Raw genomic sequence first — 19874 nt, forward strand, 5'->3', positions numbered from 1 at the left:
TAATATACTTCATTTAACCTACTATATCCAAAGTATTTTCATTTCAACATTAAAGCAAAATATTTTCAAACTATTCATGTTTTACATTCTTTTTCCAAAAGTCTTCCAATTTTGTAAGTCTTTCCAATTTTCTTCTACGTTTTACCCTCACAGCACATCTCAATCCGGACTAGACACAGCCTCGATAGGCACAGGTGACTGGTGGCTGCCGTAGCGGGCAGCTCACCCCTCAGTTTACACTGCGGATATGGAGGTCCAAAGAGGTGACTGAATGAGGCCAGAGCCATGTGCTTGTTAATCACAGTGCCTGACTCAACTGGGGGATGAGGGTGGCTTAGCAGAAAGAACAACAGGTTTTGGAGCAAGAAATATCCAAAGCCAAATTCCGACCTGGCCGCTCACCAGCTGTGTGACCATGAACCTTGTACTTGACCTCTCTGAGCCTCAATTCCCCTCCTCATACAGTTACAGTGAGAATTAAATATAAAATACCCAACAGAGTTCTTGGCACACAGTCGGTATTCAACATGGAGACATGACAGTGATACAGGTGGTGAATATATTGCCTTCATCATCTGCATTTTCATCATCCCCAACCCAGAAAAATGAAGCTTGAAAGGAGCAGTCTGTCTCAGAGGCAGATCTGCCTGGACTGGGTCAGGGCAGGAAGAGGAAATGAGAGAGATGGGCGTGGCGAGAGGAGAGGACATACCCACAGGGCACCAGTACCACAGTGCCTGCTGCGCCCGAGGCACCCCAACTCTGGGAACCAGTGTGAGAGCTAACCCATGTTCTATCAGCGGTGGGGAGCCCCTCTTCAGAGCTGAGCCTATCTGAAAGCAAGTGATGGACTTCCCTGGTGGTCCAGTGGTTTAAGACTCCGTGCTTCCAAAGCAGGGGGCGTGGGTTTGATCCCTGGTCAGGGAATTAAGATCCCACATGCCACGCAGTGCAGCCAAAAAACAAAAAAAGAAAGAAAGCGAATCATAGACTTTTTGGTCCCTGTGATAATGGCCCAGCGCCCCGATCTATTGCTTCGTTGAATGGGAAAAATCCAGAAGCTCTACCTCCAACTCCAAAGACATCTCCACCCAGGGTGGGGCTCAAGGGTTCTGCACACGAGGTGCTCCAGACTGAATAGAGCCCCCAAGCCCCCCCCACCCCGTCCCCTCCAGTCAGTAGAGCCGCGTCCATGAGCCATGCTCTTGCCCGCCTCAGCCTCTGGGTGAGTTGTCTCCTCTGCATGGAATGTCCCTCTCCCTCTTCCATCTGGCTCATTCCCATGTATCCTTCTCTTTTCAACTTAAAATGTCACCTTGTCTGAAGGCCCTTCACTGCACCTGCTGCAGGGTTCCCTTGTTGGACGCTCTCACGCTTGTCCGCCATCACAGTCATCATTACATCCCGGCGGGACTGCGGGGACCGATACCCTGCCATGGACCGGAGACGAGGGCTGCGTCTCCCTGGAGCCTGGGAGAGCAGCCAGCACCAAGCAGGCACCCAACACACACCTGCCGCAAGTGGCCGTTGCGTGAAGTTCACTCAAGAACCAGAAGGGCTCTGGTTGGTTTGACTTGGAGAGAAAAGAGGCCGTGTTTTGGAAAACAAATAAACGTTGCAGCATCTGCACCTAACGCATTAAGTAATTTTCCACGGCATAGTCCATAGGGTCATGCATTGTTGCGTCACTTTGCTGGACTCTTCCAAGAACTGGCGAGGATTTGGTTATAATGGACACAATTCACAGAACAACTATTACATCAACCATTGATTTTCCAAGAGCCTCAAAGCTGGAGGTTCCTCTCAAAGAGTCTTTTGAGTGAGGGGCACACGTAGTTACCATAGCTCCTCTGTGTACGAGAGTGGAGATGGCTCTTTGGAAAAGCACAGCTTCCCCCTTTCATCTGCATACATGGTGCCCTGTTAGTACTCAAATGGGTGGTACCACTCCCCCAAGTGGAAGGAGATTTTGATCGTCACATGATTGGCATTTTTGTGGGCTCAACCAAGGATGCTAAACCTCCTGTAACACGTGGAACATCCCACCCAAGGAGGACCATCTGCTCCAAAACCCAATAGCATCCCCCCAATACCTACACATTGTGGAATACTGGCCAGAGGCCAGCGCACGCCATGCCCCCAGGGTGAAATGGCGGCAGAGAAAAAATGAGTCCAAAAGGGCACTTCATCATTAATGAGGATCCACTAACACCGTCCCCTCTGGGCCCTTTTCCCACCCACCCAGGCTGGACCAGTCACCTTCTGAAGACTCCAGCACATTCCTGCCTCTGCACCTTGGCTTGTACCAATCTCCTGCCTCACCTGAAGAGCCAGCCCTGTCAACCTCCACCCAACACAAGGTCCTGCTACATGGCCGGCACCTTGCTGGACGGCTCGGGCCCCATCATCTCGCCCATCTCCAAGGGACTCCAGGCCTCCAACTAGACAACGTACTTAGCGCTTGTCAACTACTGCCCTGTGGTCTCCATGACGTGATCCCTGAGTATAGACACCAAATCTGACCTCAATATATTGACTAAGTGATGGATTCATTCACGCCATTCAGTTGAACCCCTACCCAAACATCGACCACCATACCAACACAATTCCTCTTTTACTTTAAATTAAAAAAAAGAAACATTTATTCAAAAGGTCCTGATTAGTATCGGGCACTCAGCATTTACAGTTTCACTGAATCCTCCAAACAACCGCGGGAGGGCATTCCTGTGATTGAAGTCACATTACAGGTGGAAGAGATCAAAACTCCACAGGGACACGTAATTTGGCTAACATTCTACAGCTACAAAGTGAAGGACCTAAAATTCAAGTTCACCCCTGGTTTCCAACACCTCATTCTGCTGTAGACCAAGCAGGCTCTTCTTTCTCTGGTTTTGTTCTTATTGATCAACTGTGTTTACTCGATAAGGGCTGCGGGATAAAGAGGCATCATTTCAGGGGTTCTGGAGGGTCACGTATTGATTCGGTCTTTACTGGACTATTCAAAGGGTGTTTCCCCTGTGCTCCTCTTCCCAGGTAATCCAACCCACTCAAAAATCTAGACTATCAAGTCAAGTCAGCCTGGCAGTGTCTGATGGAGGCTCAGGCAGGATAATCTTTAATCTTGCCATGAAGAATAGCTTAACTTTCAAAGCCTGGCCCCAGCCAATTCTCCCCCAGGTAGCCTGTGGCTTTGGGCTTGGGAAGGTTTTATAAAAGCAGGAAGGGTTCCAACATCAAATAATGTAGAAACCAAACAACCTGTTCCCTTCAGTGGTTTGGTTTTTGTCTCCCGAGGCACCAAGGCAACCCGTGGGCAGCAGAGGCTGCAGCTTTAAAACAAGAACAGCAAAAACAAGCACGTAAAGGTTAGCTCCAGGGTTCTGATTAAAACCCCACCTGTCAAGCTGAGAGGAGCTTTTAGCCCACTGATCAGGGTGTTGAGGCCTGGGGGAATCTCAGCGGCAAGTTCATGGGAGGAAGTCCTTCCACCCACCCAGATCCCTGACCCCCAGGCCTTGGGTCCCCAGCCCCAGGTAACCATAGTGTGTGGCTGGGAAAACAGCCATCAGGTGACTGAAGCCCTCCTGCTATTTTCCCGAGGTCTCCTGGTAACAAGTATTCAGCAGCGGACTCTGGAAAACAGTCAAAAGGGAAGGGAACATCGCCAAGCAAGCATCTTCACACTTGGAATCTTCAAGGCTAAGGTGAACGCAGCACCCGCCTGCCGGCTTCCTCCGCGGCTGTCCCGAGACACTCGGAAAGGTGAGGGAGTGACTTCTCAGAGAAGAGGACACACAGAACACGGGCTCTAACTCCAGTCCATCTGGAAACTCCACTAAAACCTAGAGTAAAGGGATCTTGTCTGTTGGATGTATTGTGTATATAGAATAGAAACCTTCCAGGATGGAAAGGACAGAAGGGGACATAGGGACAAATTCTGCAGGGTGGAGAGAAGACCAGCCTCTCATACCTGATTTACCAAACTCAAGAAATCTATATCCAAGTGGCAGCGAGAAAGGACAAAAACCAACCCAACATACAACGCGGATGTCCCAAAGGTTCAGGAAAGAGTGGTGACAGGTATCTCTAGAAACGCGGTTGGGATGGAGGAATGCAAAAAGAGGATTAGAGGAAAGAACCAGACAGGCCCTGGTATCCCTTCCCACAAGTCTCCTAGCTGGGGGACTGTCCCTCCTCCATCGGGCACAAGACTGGAAGTTTATTCCCTGAAGAGAGTAAAACAGAAGGTCTCAGTGTGAATTGTACTCAAAACAGGCAGATTAAGTGATTTTACACATATTGGATGCAGAGGACCTCCCTGCCCTAAGCTCTCTTCCTTCTTTCAGCTCCCAGACCCCCAGCCCTTACCCCCAGCAGCTCGGCCTTGACCCTCCAGACAGGAGACTGTAAGATCCTTCCGTGGGGAGTCTGCCCACCCAGCAGGAAAGACTGAAAAATAGTGACATCGGGGTTCCCTGTGACACAACCCACAGGGCACCCATCAGAGGAGCTCTAGTCAAGGAGCCCTGCCCCCTGTGCTCAGAGCCTGCAGGATTCTTTTTAGTTCCCAACTCTTAAATATGAGTAGCCAACCAATGACTGTGAATGAGTCAGCCAGCTAAAGAAAGAAGTTTCTAATGTGAAAGCTCCAGACCAAACAAACGCAGTAAACAGAGGGAGAGGCAAAAGGAACACACACATTTCAGCACATCCAACATGCATGGGCAGCTCTCAACCCTCCCCGTGTAGTCCCTCCTGTAATCACTGCAGCTCTTGAGGCAGACATCAGTCTTATTATTCGCATTTTGCAGATGAGGTGTTTGAAGAATAATGAGATTAAATAACTTGCTCGAAGTCACAAAACGAGGAAGTGGCAGAGGTGAGATTCAAACCAGGCCATGTGGCTCAGTGCTCTCAACCACTGCCTTTCAAAGCATCACCCCGGCCACCACTGTCCATCATTACTATTGTCAGTGTGGAAGAGAATAAGAAAGAGCTCTTCGTGGGGGGTGGAGGGGGGGTGGTGGGATGAACTGGGAGACTGGGATTGACATGTAGACACTAATATGTATAAAATAGATAACTAATAAGAACCTGCTGTATTAAAAAAATAAAATAAAATTCAAAAAGAAAGAATAAGAGAGCTCTTGCAAATTAAAAATGTGGTAGATTAAAATATGGAGTATAAAACTGATGCAATCTCCCAGAAAGTAGAGCAAAAAAGCAAAAGGGATGGAAAATAGAAAAAGATAAGAAAATTGGAGGATTAGTCCAGGAGGACCAATATCCAAATACAAGGAGTTCTAGAAGATTAGAGAAAACCAAGGAGTAGAAACCATGATGGAATAATCCAAGAAAATTTCCCAGAACTGAAAGACATAGTTCCAGATGGAAGAGTCTCACTAAGAAGAGCTCAGCATGACAGATGAAAAGAGGCCAGCACAAAGGCTGGTCACCCTGACGTCTCAGGGCACTGGGGACAAAAAGAGGATTCTATAAGCTTCCAGAGAGAACAAAACAGGCCACACAAAGAGTCAAAAATGGCTTCACGCTTCTCAACTGCAACCCTGGAAGCCGGAAGGCAGTGGAGCAAGGCTTTCAATACTCGGAAGGAAAATGATTTCCAACCTTGAATTTGATGCCTAGCTAATCTAGCAATCAACAATTAGTGGAGGGACTTCCCTGGTGGTGAAGTGGTTAAGACTCCATACTCCCAATGCAGGGGGCCTGGGTTCAATCCCTGGTCAGGGAACTAGATCCCACATGCATGCCGCAACTAAGAGTTCATGTGCTACAACTAAGGAGCCAACGAACCGCAACTAAGACCCGGCGCAACCAAAAAAATAAATAAATAAATATTTTTAAAAAAAAGAGTTAGTGGAGAATAAGCTGATTTTTCCACGTGCAAGTTCTCAGAAAATTCACCCCCTAGGCACACCTTCTCAGGAAGGATGTGCTCCTGTATTCAAGGGACGAAGCCATACGAGGCAGACAGGAAATGGCAGATCTGACCCAGGAGAGAAGGGAACCACAGGTGATGGTGACAGATGGCCCAGGTAACAGCCAGGTCCCAGGTTTGGGGGACAATGGGTCCAGACTGGAGACTGGTCAGAGGATCCTGAAGTGCTCGGGAAGAGGAAATGGAGAGAATTTACCTGATGCATCCAAACAACGTGAGGGGCTATCCAGAACACTAACAGAGACTTTGAGGAAGAATTTAAGCACATCTGCCAGCAACAATAGACAATTTTTAACTCCAAGGAAACCAGAAAGTACAGCAGGAGAGGGGATCATAATTTACTCCACGACGAAGCTCTGAATCTCACTGATCTAGTAGGAACAGTGTAAACCCCAATTACTGATCTTACCAAAATTATGATGACAATATACCAGGAAGTTGGGAGGACAGGAAAGAGCTGAGGTTAAAAGAGGTAAAAAGGAGACTCACGTCCTTACCTTCCATAGTAGGAAACAGGAGCCTAGAACCAAAAACTCAAGACAAAGGAATACATGCATGTTATTTACAGACATGGAAGAAAATACCAAAATCATCCGCTAAAACAGGGGTCCCCAACCCCTGGGCCACAGACCGGTGCTGGTCTGCAGCCTGTTAGGAACCGGGCTGCACAGCAGGAGGTGAGCAGCAGGCAAGCAAGCGAAGCTTCATCTGCCGCCCCCCATCGCTCGCGGTACCGCCTGAACCATATCCCCCCACCTACCCCCCGCCCCGGTCCGTGGAAAAATTGTCTTCCACGAAACCAGTCCCTGGTACCAAAAAGGCTGTGGAGTGCTGCACTAAAATAATTTGCAAGCGATTGCCTCTGGGAAAAGGGGCAACAAGGGGGAACCACTGTTTTTCATATAAACCTTGGAGAACTATAGTCTCATATGACTTGGAAAAGGCAAGGGAGAGGGAAACTGACATTGATGAAGACATGTGACATCATCGAATGTTCTCACAACTAAGAGAAGTTGGGTTTATCCCCCTCTTCACCAAAAAGATATTGTCAGGCTCAGACTATCTACAGCTAGGCAATACTAAAAAGAGGCTAAAACTTAAACCCCAGTTCTGCCAGATCCCAGAATCTACACTTTATTTTTGAGTCTCCATTCATATATTCAACCAGTATGAACTGAGCACACACTGAGCCTGGGACAGGAGGCTAGGCCCTGGGACACAGTGGTGGACAGGACAGGCCCCAGGGACCGATCCAATGAGCCTTCTGGTCTACCAGGGCAAACCAACAGTCAACAAGCCACCACTAATAACAAATCCAAGTGCAGCAGTGCCCACCCTGGGTGGTCACAATCTATCAAGGGTAACACTTGTCTGGTTCCTGGCCTCCCCCTCTGCCAGCCCATTATTGGTCCTGTGGCATCATGGCACCTCATCCCCCCACCGCCCCACAAGTGAGTCATCACATGCCACTACTTAGCTCTTGCCCACAACACTTCTGGGAACTCAACAGGCCATCACCCAGGCCTGCCACCACACTGCCACCCAGGTCCAAGGCCCTCAGCTTTGATTTGGACGGTATCATGTTTTGTTTTGTTTTAGATCAGAGTCAGGCTCAAAGGCCAGACTGGTTCTCCAAGGGAGAGCTACACACACACAGTCCTTTGTGTACATGAAGGGAAAGTGAATAACCTTGCACAGACCAGCCTCAGCAAGTGCTGGTGGGTATGCAGGTCCAGGGTAAGTCCCAGACACCAGAGTGTGGAAGGAAACCTCAGACTGCTGCTCACTAGCTGTGGGACAGGGCAAAGCGGTTGAACTCCGCTGGGCCTCAGTGTCTGCATCTGTAGAGTGGGGCTATGACACCAGCCTCAGAGGGTTCCAGGAGAATGAAAATGATGTAATGGGGATGTCTGTGCTTTATAATCTGCCATGGCCATAGTACGGCCCAGGATGAGGATGGCAGGCTGGTTTCCCATGGCTGCCTCTAGTCACCTCTGCCATAATTCAAGGTTACAAGGATTTCGTCTTCTCAACCTCTGAAAAGGGGATCCTTGTCCCCGCAATTCTCAGATCTGCCCCTGGGAATCACTAGTCAGGAATCATCAGTTAGGAATTTAGACTTTACTTTGTCACAGGGTGAGGAGGGTCGTATGTACGTGACTATAAACAGCAGAGTCACCGAGCCCACTCTGATAAGAAGCAATACCCGAGGCTGGCTGACTGCTTGCCAAACAGCCTTTAGCCTGGCCCAGCTTTCTTCCTGGGTTGCAAATCAAGTGCCCCGTCCACAGCCAGCGGGGCCTTGAGCCAGGGCTCATCAAGTCTCTCCCCTCCCCCAAGTCCACATCCCATCAGTCTCCCCTCTTAACATCCCCTCCCCGCAACTTACTCCCTCTTCCCAGACTTGGTTCTGATTCCTGGTTCTACCGCTTACTAGCTCAGTAGCTTGGCATTCATGACACCCTTGCTCAGCCTTAGTTTCTGGGGGGATAGATAATAATGCCCACCACAGGGGTTATTTGGAAGATGCAGGATCCAGCAAGGGGTCAACCCCCATCCCCCAGACTCCCCATAATCACAACATCAATGCCCTATAACCAATTAAGACAACCCCTGACTTAACTGATTTTTATAGAACCTGTACTCTATATTATACATTTTACAACAGCAATGCCCCAAATTCTCTTTAGTCACTCAAGTTGCATCTTGGCTAAATCACCCTGACAAGGAAGGGGCCAAGCTTCAGCACAGGGGAGCCTTTTAGCTACACTGCCATCTTCATTGTACCACATGTTTGGGGAGTTACTGGAACATTTGATTGCAATTCATCCTTGTTTTATAAAAATAAGTAGAAAGAGAAAAAATGGAAGTGTCATTATCAATGATCACTATTGGTTTCATAAACAATACCATGGAGCCGATGGAACCAGAGCAATGAAGGTTATGGGGTGACCTTCAACTAAGCAGAGAGGGGAAGTTCAGGAAAATAAATGAAATAACAGAAGTACAGTATGATGTCATTCAACCATACTTAAACAGTGAGGCATGATTAGGGTTTTCCTTCCATCCTCTGGGAATTTAAGTTCCTCATAATTGTATGTTTAATGCTTGATGTAATGTAGCCAAAAATCAGGAACTGCATATAAGCCAATCCTCTAATGATGCTCTCTTGTTTTCTAAATAGACTTTGATATTTCACATGAAATAGAAGAATGTTTATCCAAAATATTCCAGACTTGACTCACTCGGGGTTATCAGCATTTCCAGAGTTCATGTATCTCAACTCTAAAACAACACAGGGATTAGAACAGAGATGTTATTGATGCCGGAGCGTGTTGAATCCCAGGGTCCACACAACAGGGTATGTACCTGGAGGCTGCTGTGACAACACCCTCTTCCTGCTGGACCATCCACACCGCCAGGGCCACAGGACATAGGCCACAGGGCCAGCCCATGACATCGTCCCCTGGTTACTCACAGCCCAGTGTGTATCTCGGATCACAGCACTGCTGCATTTGGACCTCTGGGCAGAGAGTCTCTGTAGGCCCAGGCAGGCTCCCTCTCTTGTCCGCTCAAGTCCTGCCCTGCTGCCCTTGGTCAGGCAGCCTTCCCAGGTTCCACAACCAAGCAGCGCAAACCCTGTGACCAGAGCCCAGGTCTCTGCACTCCTGGCTCAAACTCAGCTCAGCGCCACCATCGTGGGTGTCCATCACACTCCCACAGAACCTAAAGGGTATTCCAGGTGTGCAAATGTCCCCCAGATGTGTCTCTTCCAGGAAAAAGGAGAAGGCTTGATAAGCCACTTGTAATTCATTCATGTATCAGTTTCCTGTTGCTGCTGCCACCAATCACCACATTCTTAGAGGTTTAAAACAACACAAATTTATTATCTTACAGTCCTGGAGGTAAGGGGTCCACAATGGGTTTGACAGGCTAACATCAAAATTATCAGCAGGACTGTGTTCCTTGAGGCCCTAGGAAAATAATCCATTTCCTTCTCTTTTCCAGCTCCTAGAGGCTGCCTGCACTCCATGGCTCATGGCTCCTTCCAGCAATGGCATCGCTATGACCTCTGCTTCCATCAACATATCTCCTCTCCGACCCTCTTGCCTCCCTCTTATAAGGATGCTTGCGATTAATGGGACCCACCTGGATAACCTGGGATCATCTCAAGATCCTGTACTTAATCACATCTGCAAAGTCCTTCTTACCTAGGAAGGTAACACCTTCCCAGGTTCTGGGGATTAGGATGTGGACCATAGTTCAGCCGACAATAGTTTGGCAAACAGTTCTGGTGACCTACTCCATGTTGGGGGCTGGTGGGACAAAAATGCATGCACTCCTCTAGGGACCTACTCAGGGCTGGGTGGCAGGAGGTCCAGGGGAGGTGGCTGTGAATTCCCCCGAGGCGGGGTATAGGGAGGCTGCCGTAGGTGCGGCCACGGTCATTCTCTGCAGGAGGAGCCATGCAGACAAAGGTACAGGGACGAGAAAGGAGTGGTTTGTGGGATAAACAGGATGATTTCCGGGTGCAGCTGGTTGATTCCAGAAAGGACAGAAGTGAGGGTGCCCAGAACACACAGCAGGGCTTCTGCCTGAGGGCAAAGAGGAGTCTGGGTAGAGGACGGACTTGGCGAGGGAAAGACTTCCGGATCTCAGGGCTGAAGCAGGACCCGGGAAGCTGGAGGCAGGAAAATAGGGGTCCTCGCAACTGACAAGGAGAAGGTTCGCAAAAGCAGGCAAGAAAGGAAAGGTGTAGATGAGAGAGACGCTTGAGGATGCGGGAGGTGAGGGAGGGGCCAGTGGAGGAGCCCATCCGAGGGCTAACTTATTTCACCACCAAACTGTCGGGCCATCTCTGTGCCCTCTCCCCACCTCGCCCCAGTTCCCAGCGAGAAGGCCACAGAACGCTGCTGCTTTTTAAGTATGTCATACCGTAGAAGATTAAAAATAGTTTAAAAGGGATATAAATATTGCAAAGGCTCCTGCCTACTTGGAGGGCCCCCCAGGAGGGGGAAGCAGGAGTGGGGCATGACGTCATCGGATCCCCAATGTCTTCCAGTTAGACCCCCAGTTCTGCAGGAGTGGTTTGACACCAGAATGACTCCAGGGATTCTGCAAAATTCCCCAGATCCTCCCTGGCTTTTCCTGGTCCTCGGGGCTTTGGACCGTCACCTCCAAGAAGCAGTGGATTCCCGTGCTCAGGAAGGTCAAGCGGAATGCAGCTGCACGGGTCCTCTGGGACCCACCCCCCTGCACTGGCCCCCCCAACCCTCGCTGCAATCCCACCAGAGAGGCCCCTCCCAAACCCCTACCACACTCCCCTAGCCCCTGGTTCCACACTGCCTGCCTTTGGGATTACACCACCCTTAAGGCTGGATCACGCCTCCCCTCCCCCACACTCCTGGCTGCACACACCTTGGCATCCTCAGTCCTAAGACGCTCATCTTAGCCTCATGATGCCCGTGTCCTCTGTGTACTAGGGACTCCCAGAGTGTCCCATCCATCCCTCCATCCCAGCTCCCAGCATTTCCGGGACGACTCAGTAACTATTATTTGAACAAATGGCCAGGCTTCCAGTGGGGAAGTCCATTTCTAAAGCGGGCGCAGAACCCACTCCAGGCGTGCATCAGCCCTCTGCAAAGAAGGCTGGGCTGTTACACATGCAGCGACCATTCACAAACATCTCCTACTGGTCATGTGCCCCGAGTCTGGGTCTAGAATACAAGGCCCCTGCCACCCCACAGGAGGCTCTCTGGATTCCCACATTCCAAATGGGCCAGAGAGTAAATATTTTTGGTTTCGTGGGTCTCCTCTGTCACAACTACTCAATTGCCATTGTAAGTGCAAAAGCAGCCCTGGATAATATGCAATCAAATGGGCATGGCTGTGTTCCAATAAAACTTTATTCCCCAAAACAGGTAGCCGGCTGGATCTAGCCTTCAGACCGTAGTTCACCAATCCCTGCTCTGATAGGAAAAAAAAATTAATAAAAGCAAAGCAGACAGACTAGTGAGGGAAAAAAACTGTGAAAGACTCTTTCAAGCCACACTTGTGATTTTTGACGCTGCCTCTAATTCCTTCTGTGACTGACACAATCCACCACTGTTTTAAAAAATAAGAGGTGCGGGGAGGGGGTGGGGGAAATAAGAAAAGGTTTCTATGGGAACCGGGAGTTTACTTTTAATGGTTCAACCACTAAAAAGAGAATTGCTTTCTTTTTCTCTCTTCCCCTCTGAAGCGGAGCAGGCGTGACCTCTGGCTTGTTGGGCAGGACTCCGCCAGTGCCTCAGCTGTTCCAGGCAAAAATTAAATGCCAGAGTGTTCCCCGGGTCCGGGAGGGCGGTTAACGTAATCTGGGCCTCTTGGGCAAAGGGCTGTTTCCCCAGAGCGCTGGATCTGCTCAGAAGCCTCACCTCACCCCGCGGGACTGCTCTGATGGAGTCAAGGTCAACCATGACCGTGGCCACTAACAAGGGATTCAGGGAGAAACCTCTTCCGGGGTCTGCCCTCTGGATGGAGGGCTTCCCTCTCACGGCTGACAAACCCTTTCGGTGAGGGGCTTCTGTTTCACCTGGTCTCGAACGTTCCTCAGCACAAATGTGCATGTGCAGGACGTGCCCCCCTCTGCCCAGTTTGCCAGGACCGTGGGCAGGTCCCTAAACCTCCCCGAGGGCACCTTCAACTCTGCCCAGCTGGTTCAGAGTAGGTGTCCCAGGCCTTTCCTGGGCTCTTCGCAGAAACCATAATTAATCAGCCAAGAATAAACCAAGAAGGTACATCATTTACCCACATGTACTTTTACAACAGAGCTCAGGAACTGCGACCTTTTCTACACGGAACCCTTAGTGGTAGTGAGTCTCCTGAACCTGGCAGTGAAAAGAATTCAGGAACGCAGGCAGCTGTGCTCAGCGGTGCCCAGAGCTGCACGACGGCCACCCACCCATGGGTTCCGGGGGCTGGGATGACGATGGCTTTACGTGGGCATCTCTGTCCAGGTCCCACCCTCCTTATACCACCTTCGGTGGGGGTGGGCCATGTGAGCCCCTGAGAGTCCAACCCTCTCCTTTTGCAGATGTGAAAACTGAGGCACAGGGAGGGGAAGAGACTTCCCAGGATCCCACAGCAAGTTAGCAGCAAAGCCAGGACCCAGACCCAGGCCTTCAGCTGCCCTGTCCCGGCTGTGTCTGCCCCAGCTGCTCAAATGCTCCACCTGGAAAGGCTGCTCGAGAAGAATCCACACCCAGAGGGAGGGATGCAGCCAGGGCTGGAACACAGTCTTTTGTGGGCAAAATCCAGAGCTAACTCAAAGCCAGTGACTTGACTCCAGCTGGGGGGCTGAAAGCAATGTTCTACATGATGACTCATCCTTTAGAACCAAGCACACAGCCCCGGGGCTGGGCCCTAATGGGCAGCAAGTTCTTGGAGGACGGTGAAACCTCTGAATTTGATTTTCTTTGGTTTTTATACAGAAACCTCCAGCAGCTTGCTGTGCCCTCCAAGAGCTGAGGGAGACAGAAGCAGGAAAGATTCCCTCTCGGCTCCTTGGTTCCTCTGGATGCTGGATAACTTTGACCACGGCGACATCCCTAATCCCGTGGCTGTCTGCACAGGAGGTCTAGAGGTTTGGAGATAAGAACCTAAGGACTGGGAGGGGAGGGTACTGGGTGCGGGGAGTGGGAGGGGAGGCTGGTGTGGCATCTCGAACCAGACCCCAGAGGGCCTCACCCGTCAGGCAAAGGGGCTTGGACTTGACCCAGTAAACCAGTGCCGCCTGACCTTTCTTACATCCCGGCATTTGTGGGCAATGATGCTATTAGTGCTGGGGTAGACAGGAGCTGCCCTGGGCCCACAGGTTGGCCGTGGAGACCCGCTGAAGGCATTAGCAGGGACGTGTGTTGGTGGCTGGGTGGTGGGTGGCTTGAAGGAAGTGACACGAGGCCCGGAGCCATAAAGAGGTCATTGCGGAGTCTGGGCAGGCGTGAGGAGGGCCTAGGCTGGGCCTGGGCCGGTGGAAGGAAAGGAGGAAGTGGGTAGCAAGGCACGGGCCCATCTTGAGCACGCAGGCACAGTCCTGCCTTCAGGAGATCCCAGCCGCTTCCCTGCCTACCGGCTTGTGCAACACAGAACTCATGCAGTCAAGTTTCTGCGCTGCCCTCAAGGGCTGGTTCCAATGCCCCCACTCTGAGAGGCCCTCCCAGCTCCCAACCCTGAGGCTACCAGCTCCTTCACCCGTGCAGCCTTTGCCCAAGATTTACAGAGCCAGTGCGATGAGAAATGCAGCTTAGTCTGACCCAGGTTCAAAGCCCAGCTCCACTTACAAGCCCATGACCCTGGGCAAGGCATTCTACCTCTCCACTTCTGAAACAGCCTCAAAGGCTTGCAGTTTGCGCCGTGCCTGGCACGCAGGCTGCTGGAAGTCGGGTTCACTGTTACTACCTCTGTTTGGCAGTCAATTCCAAGTGCCCTGAGTCCCAGTTTCTGTTTGCTAACCCTGGGTGGTACTGCTTCCCAAGAAATGCTGACTGAGGGAGACACTGAGGCAGAGGGGGAGGGATGCTGTTCAGGGAGCTCCAGCTGGCAGGGCCCAGCTGGCAGCGTTGGACACCCCTACCTAGCTGGCTGCCCCAGAGATGCAGTGGGAAAGCCTTATGTCTGCCCAGCCTAATCTAACTCCGTCCACCTCCAGCTCTGGCCAAGTCGCTCGGAACAATGAGGTCCAAGTTCACAGCATCAGACCCAACAGGCGCCAGAGCAACAGGAGACGGTCCCGACCTGGACGGACGTCTGTGCCGCCAGAAGCAGAAAATTCCACCCCCGGTCCGGCCGGGTGCCGTGATGGCTTCATGCTCCTTCAAGGCAGGGACAAGAACCAAGTCTGCATTCCCTGGTGTCTGCACGATGCTAGATGCTTGGCACATGTTTGCTAAGCTCCGCAGAAAAGGACTGTGCATCTTGGGGGTGGTGGAGGCTCCCTACAGAAACGGGAGCATCTTCCAAACCCTGGCCTGACACCTGCCTTGGACCAAGAGTCAGGGGACCCCACAACTGGTGGAGCATTCAGCTGGACCCTCAGGCCAAGTCAAAGAGGGAGAGGGGGCAGCCAAGCAGCCGTGTCATCGGAAGGGCACCGGAGCCCCTGCTGCCCACAGCGCGGCTGAGAACTAAGGCACAGACCTGAAGCGCTGCCTCCAACCTCAGCTCTACCCCATGAGGCTCCAAGGAAGTGGGGGCCACCAGGTGGCGGCTGCCCACATCCTGCAATTCCACATTCTCCCTTCTGAAAAGGTCAACAGCTGGGCCGCCCCCGTTTCCTTGCGAAGGACCCTGTGAGGGTGGCACAGGCAGCTTCGCCCAGATGGCCATCCATGCTCCCTGCCAGGGACTCCTTCATTTACAGACACTTTTATGAGCCATCGAAGTGAGCACATCAAGAGGACTTCATGTGCCCATGTGTCAGGTACAGTGAGTTGTCACAGCCCTCCTGGGAGAGGCCACGCTTTCTGCCCTGCTCCCCCCGACCTGGGGGATGGTCTGGTGACATCATAGTCATATTTGCATGGATTCCACAATTCTACAGGGCCACAGACAAAAGCCTGATGGAGGCTGGGGATCCGCCTCAGTCCCTATGATGGCAGATTTGTGAAATTCCCCTGTACCCAGCGTCCCATCACCACGACAACTGCTTCTACCTGTGCTCGCGAAAGAAGCACAGAGTTTGAAAAACAACCCTTCTGCCTGGACTCCTGACTACCACCCATGCCGAGTTCAGATGAACAAGGCCCCCGCCCATGGCCCACATGTCACCCAGATACGTCCAGGGCCGGCCAACACCCACCAGCTGGTTTGGGCAGACGTTCTAAGCATGGCGAGGGCTGCCTTCTGGACCCAGCCCTTTGGCTGGACTTCCTGAGCACCACAGAGACAAGGAGAGAAAATGGTTGTTTAGCATCCTTAAGAGACGGGGATGCCAAGGGAAAGATGGAGAGAGACAAGACAGATTCCTGGCCCACCGCCTCTCCTAGCCCCTCCTCAGCGACGCTGGGCAGCAACTCCACAGCGCCTGCCGGGACTGACAGCTCCATCCACTGAGGACAGCCCCCAGCTGCAAACAACCCAAACATCCCTCTCCGAAGAGCAGATGAACAAACTGTGGTACCTCCATATGATGGAAGAGTCCTCGGCGAAAACAAGGAACTATGGACAGCCTGGATCTAGGGCTGGGAGCGAGACTGACACAGATGCTGGGCACTAGGGGCCGTTAGCAGGTAATGAAAGTGTTCCCCAACTGCATTGTTGGGATGTTTGCACAACTCTGCAGAGTTACTAAAAATCATTGAATTATAAACTTAAAACAGGTTGAATTTTACAATATGTAAAACTGCCTCAGTAGTTTTATAAAAACTCTCTTAAAAAAAGAGCTACTGATACAAGCAAGAAAGTGGATGAATCGCACCAACATAATGTGGAGGAAAAAAAGGCCATTTCAAAAGAGTATATATACTGTGCTATTCAATTTTATAAGAAGTTCTAGAGGCAAAACTACAGCAATAAAGATAAAAATAGTAGCTGCTTTGTTGGAGGGGGGGAGTGGGAAGGGAGACAAAGCATCCATCCGGCGTACTAGAAAACTTCTACATCTTGATCTAGGCAGTGGTTACACAGGTGTATCCATACATAAAAATGTGTTGGGCTTGTACTTGAGGTTAATGCATATTTTATATACATGTACATAATCATTAATATACATAAAGTTTAAAAGTTTATTTTTTTTAAACGGCAAAGCCCATTGATGCTCAAATTGCAATTGGCAATTGCCTAAAAGTGAGGACAGTTCACTGGGAGCTGAGAGAGAGGAGCCTACTCAGTGAACTCCTACCCAACCCTCAAGACCCATTTCAAATTGCCCCCATTGAGTGAAGCCTTCTCTCACTGTTCCAGGTGTAACTAGCTGCTCATATTGTTGAACATCCCTTCACAAAAGTCGATCTCCTTTTTACCGAGAGTTGAGGAGTGCAGGAAGTTGTTGCACCAAGAATTGGTTCGTATGTGCTTAATAAACACCCACTGATTGCCTAAGACACACACACACACACACACACACACACACACACACACACACACACACAACCTGACAGCCCAAACCAGATGCCATCTCAGCAAAAGATACTAATACCCACCCCCAAAATAGGATGTCAGTTCTCAGGCAACAGGACCCAGACGTGAGGCTTATCGAAAAAGATCATTTTCAGCATCTCCAGCTCAATCCTCCTTGCTTTACACAAATCAGAGCAGAAAAAATCAGGGGAGCCCAGAGCAAACTCAGTTTCCAGTGTCCAGTGCACTAGGCTCCCCTCCTCCCCACTGCAGGTCACCTCTGCCTGCACTGTCCTTGCCCAGCCTAGGGGTGGAGCAGGCCATGTGGGCTCCCAGGAAACATTTTATCAGGTGTAATGTTTAAACTTGACTGCCTAGTCACCCCCCAAGACTGCACCCTGCCCGCTGGGGCTCTCTGCCCTCCAGCAGTAAAGGCAGGGCACCTGCTTGGGATGAGAGGGGGGACCCACCGCCCCACCCCCTCTCTGTCCAGGCCTCCCAGCTCTCTCTGAGCCGCCCCCTGACCCTGCAATCTCTAGAAACCCAAGCCCGCAGAGGAAGCTTCTAAACTTCCCTGTCCAGGTCTATGTGGGTGAAGAGAGGCGGAAGGTGGAACTCTGTCCAGTTCTGCAAAGTCCACATATGAAAAGAGAGAGGCTGGAAGTACACCTCCATGAAAAGCGGCTTTCTTCGTGTGTGTGTGGGGCGGGGGGGGGGGGGGGGTGGTGCATGGGTTATGGGGTGATTGTTGGTGAATTTTTTCCTTTAAATATGTTTGTGCTTTCTAAGTTTCCACAATGAACAAACTCCTCTGGAAGATAAATTCGTTTCATCTGTGGCGGGAGACCCCACCACCACCACCAGCCCTTGTCAGACCTGCCGGCTCCCGAGCGTCTCTTTCACCTTGTCCCAAGGCAGACGCAGGTCCCAGCGTCCCGCGCCGGCGGGCCGGCCTCTCGCCCTTACCCCACCCTCCCACCCCCGCCCGGGTGACCCCCGGGCCAGGGGAGGGGCAGCTCCCCGAACAAAGAGGCCGCCTGACCCCACCGATCCGCGCCTCTGACCTCCTTCTCCCGCGTCCACCCCGAGGCGCCGCGCCCCATTCAGTTCCCCTAGCCCCGGAGGTACTTAGGAATTGTGCGAACTCAGACACACACACACACACACACACGCACACACACGCACACACGCAACCTCACTTTCTCCTCCCCTCCCTGACCTGGGCCGCGCGCGCACACACACACACACACACACACACACACGCAATCTCACTTTCTCCTCCCCTCCCTGACCTGGGCCGCACACACACACACACACACACACACACGCACACATACAAACACACACATACGCACGCACACACGCAATCTCACTTTCTCTTCTCCTCCCCTCCCTGACCTGGCCCGCCGCCCCCAAGGGCCCAAGTACAAACTTCTCCAAACTCGCAGCTGCGGCTGGAGGGGGAATCGTGACGCCCCCGCCCCCCGCAAGCAAATGGGATTGATTCCCCCCCCCACGACACACACACGTGTGCCTCCCCGCCCCCTGGGCCACTGCTCATTTGGCCGGGGCGGCAATGCCGGGGTTTGGGGGAGGGTGTCTCGACCCCCTTCCCCTCTGTAAGTGACAGGACCCGGTCAGGACGGGGCAGGGGGCGGCGCGGGTCGGGGCTTCGTCGGTGGGGGTGGGGGGAGCCGCTCCCGGGGCTCCCGGGCTCCCCCGATCCGCGCCCCTCTCCGGGGAGGCTCGGCGCGTTACCTTGAAGGTTCTGGACTCGGATGTCGCTGATCTGTCCGATGAGCTCCTCGCGCTGGAACCAGTCCCATTCCTGCGCAGCCATGAAGCGCGGGCAGCAGGGCCGGGGCGCCGGGGCCGGGCGCGGGCGGCGGGCGCGGAGAGCCGGGCGGGCGGGCGTGCAAGCGGCACGCACCCGGCGAGGGCGCCGCGGAGCCGGAGGAGCGCGGGCGCGGGCGGGGCGCGGGCGGGGCGGGCGCGCGGTCGAGCCGCCCCCGCCACGGGCGGGCGGCGGGCAGCGGACGGGCGCGGGGCGCCTGGCTCGCGCTCACTCCCCCATCCGGGGGCGGGGGCCCCGGGGGGCGAGGGGGAGGGGCGGGGAGGGAGGCTGGACTCCGGCTGGTTTCTTTTTTTTTTTTTTTCCGAGGTGTCTGTTGCTTGGATTGTTTGGTTGCAGACGGGTTGGTAATGAGGCGCGGGGTCCCGGCCCTCCGATTGTGATGTCTCAGGGGGCGGTGGGCCGGGTGACGCAACCCGGGGTGAGCCCGCGGGTCCCGGTACCCGGCGGGGCCCGCCCCCTCTCACCCTTACTCCCAGCTCCTCCCCCCACCCCAGCCCGGTCCCAGATAGGAACCTGACACCCACACCCTTCTACCCCAGGTCCTCTGCCCCCGCACAACTGGGGGAGGCAGCACCCTGCGGAGGGGGGGTCCCCCAAGCCGTGCCCATCCTCCCCCAGGACACCTACCGGCATCGGGAGGGACTGGGTAGGGGGCCAACGAGTGTGGAGATGATGTTGGGGGGATTCGCTCGTTTGTCTCCAGATTGGGGACTCGTGGAGAGAAAGACTTCTTTCCTGGGTCTGGATATTGGGAACCTTTTCCCCGGGGATCCAGTCCAGAGATGACCCCAGATTCTGGGGAGGAGGGAGAAGCAGCTGACACCCCGGGAGCTAGGGTACCCCATGGAGTCCACGTGAACCTTGGAAGTGACCCTGAATCTCCAAGTGACCCTCTCTGGGGCTTTACTGAAAGTGAAAAATGAGTATGGGCCTTTCCGGTGGGGTGTATTTGTGTGTGTGTGT

At 52.6% G+C, this 19874-nt stretch overlaps 1 protein-coding gene across 4 annotated transcripts in view; it reads right to left on the reverse strand.

Annotated features, from left to right (window-relative positions):
* Nucleotides 1-18955, reverse strand: part of CLMN (calmin) — a 114325-nt gene extending 95370 nt beyond the window's left edge. For 3 of the 4 annotated variants that reach the window (XM_061181212.1, XM_061181211.1, XM_061181210.1), the window contains exon 1: nt 18815-18955. In XM_061181212.1, coding sequence (XP_061037195.1) covers nt 18815-18896 — 82 coding nt within the window. In that variant the 5' untranslated portion in view covers nt 18897-18955. The remainder of the gene's footprint in view (nt 1-18814) is intronic. The other variant, XM_061181213.1, reaches the window with a different exon arrangement.
* Between the last annotated feature and the right edge of the window lie 919 nt (nt 18956-19874).

This window comes from Eubalaena glacialis, chromosome 2 (genome assembly GCF_028564815.1).
Source record: "Eubalaena glacialis isolate mEubGla1 chromosome 2, mEubGla1.1.hap2.+ XY, whole genome shotgun sequence".
In the NCBI taxonomy this organism is placed as follows: Eukaryota; Metazoa; Chordata; class Mammalia; order Artiodactyla; family Balaenidae; genus Eubalaena; species Eubalaena glacialis.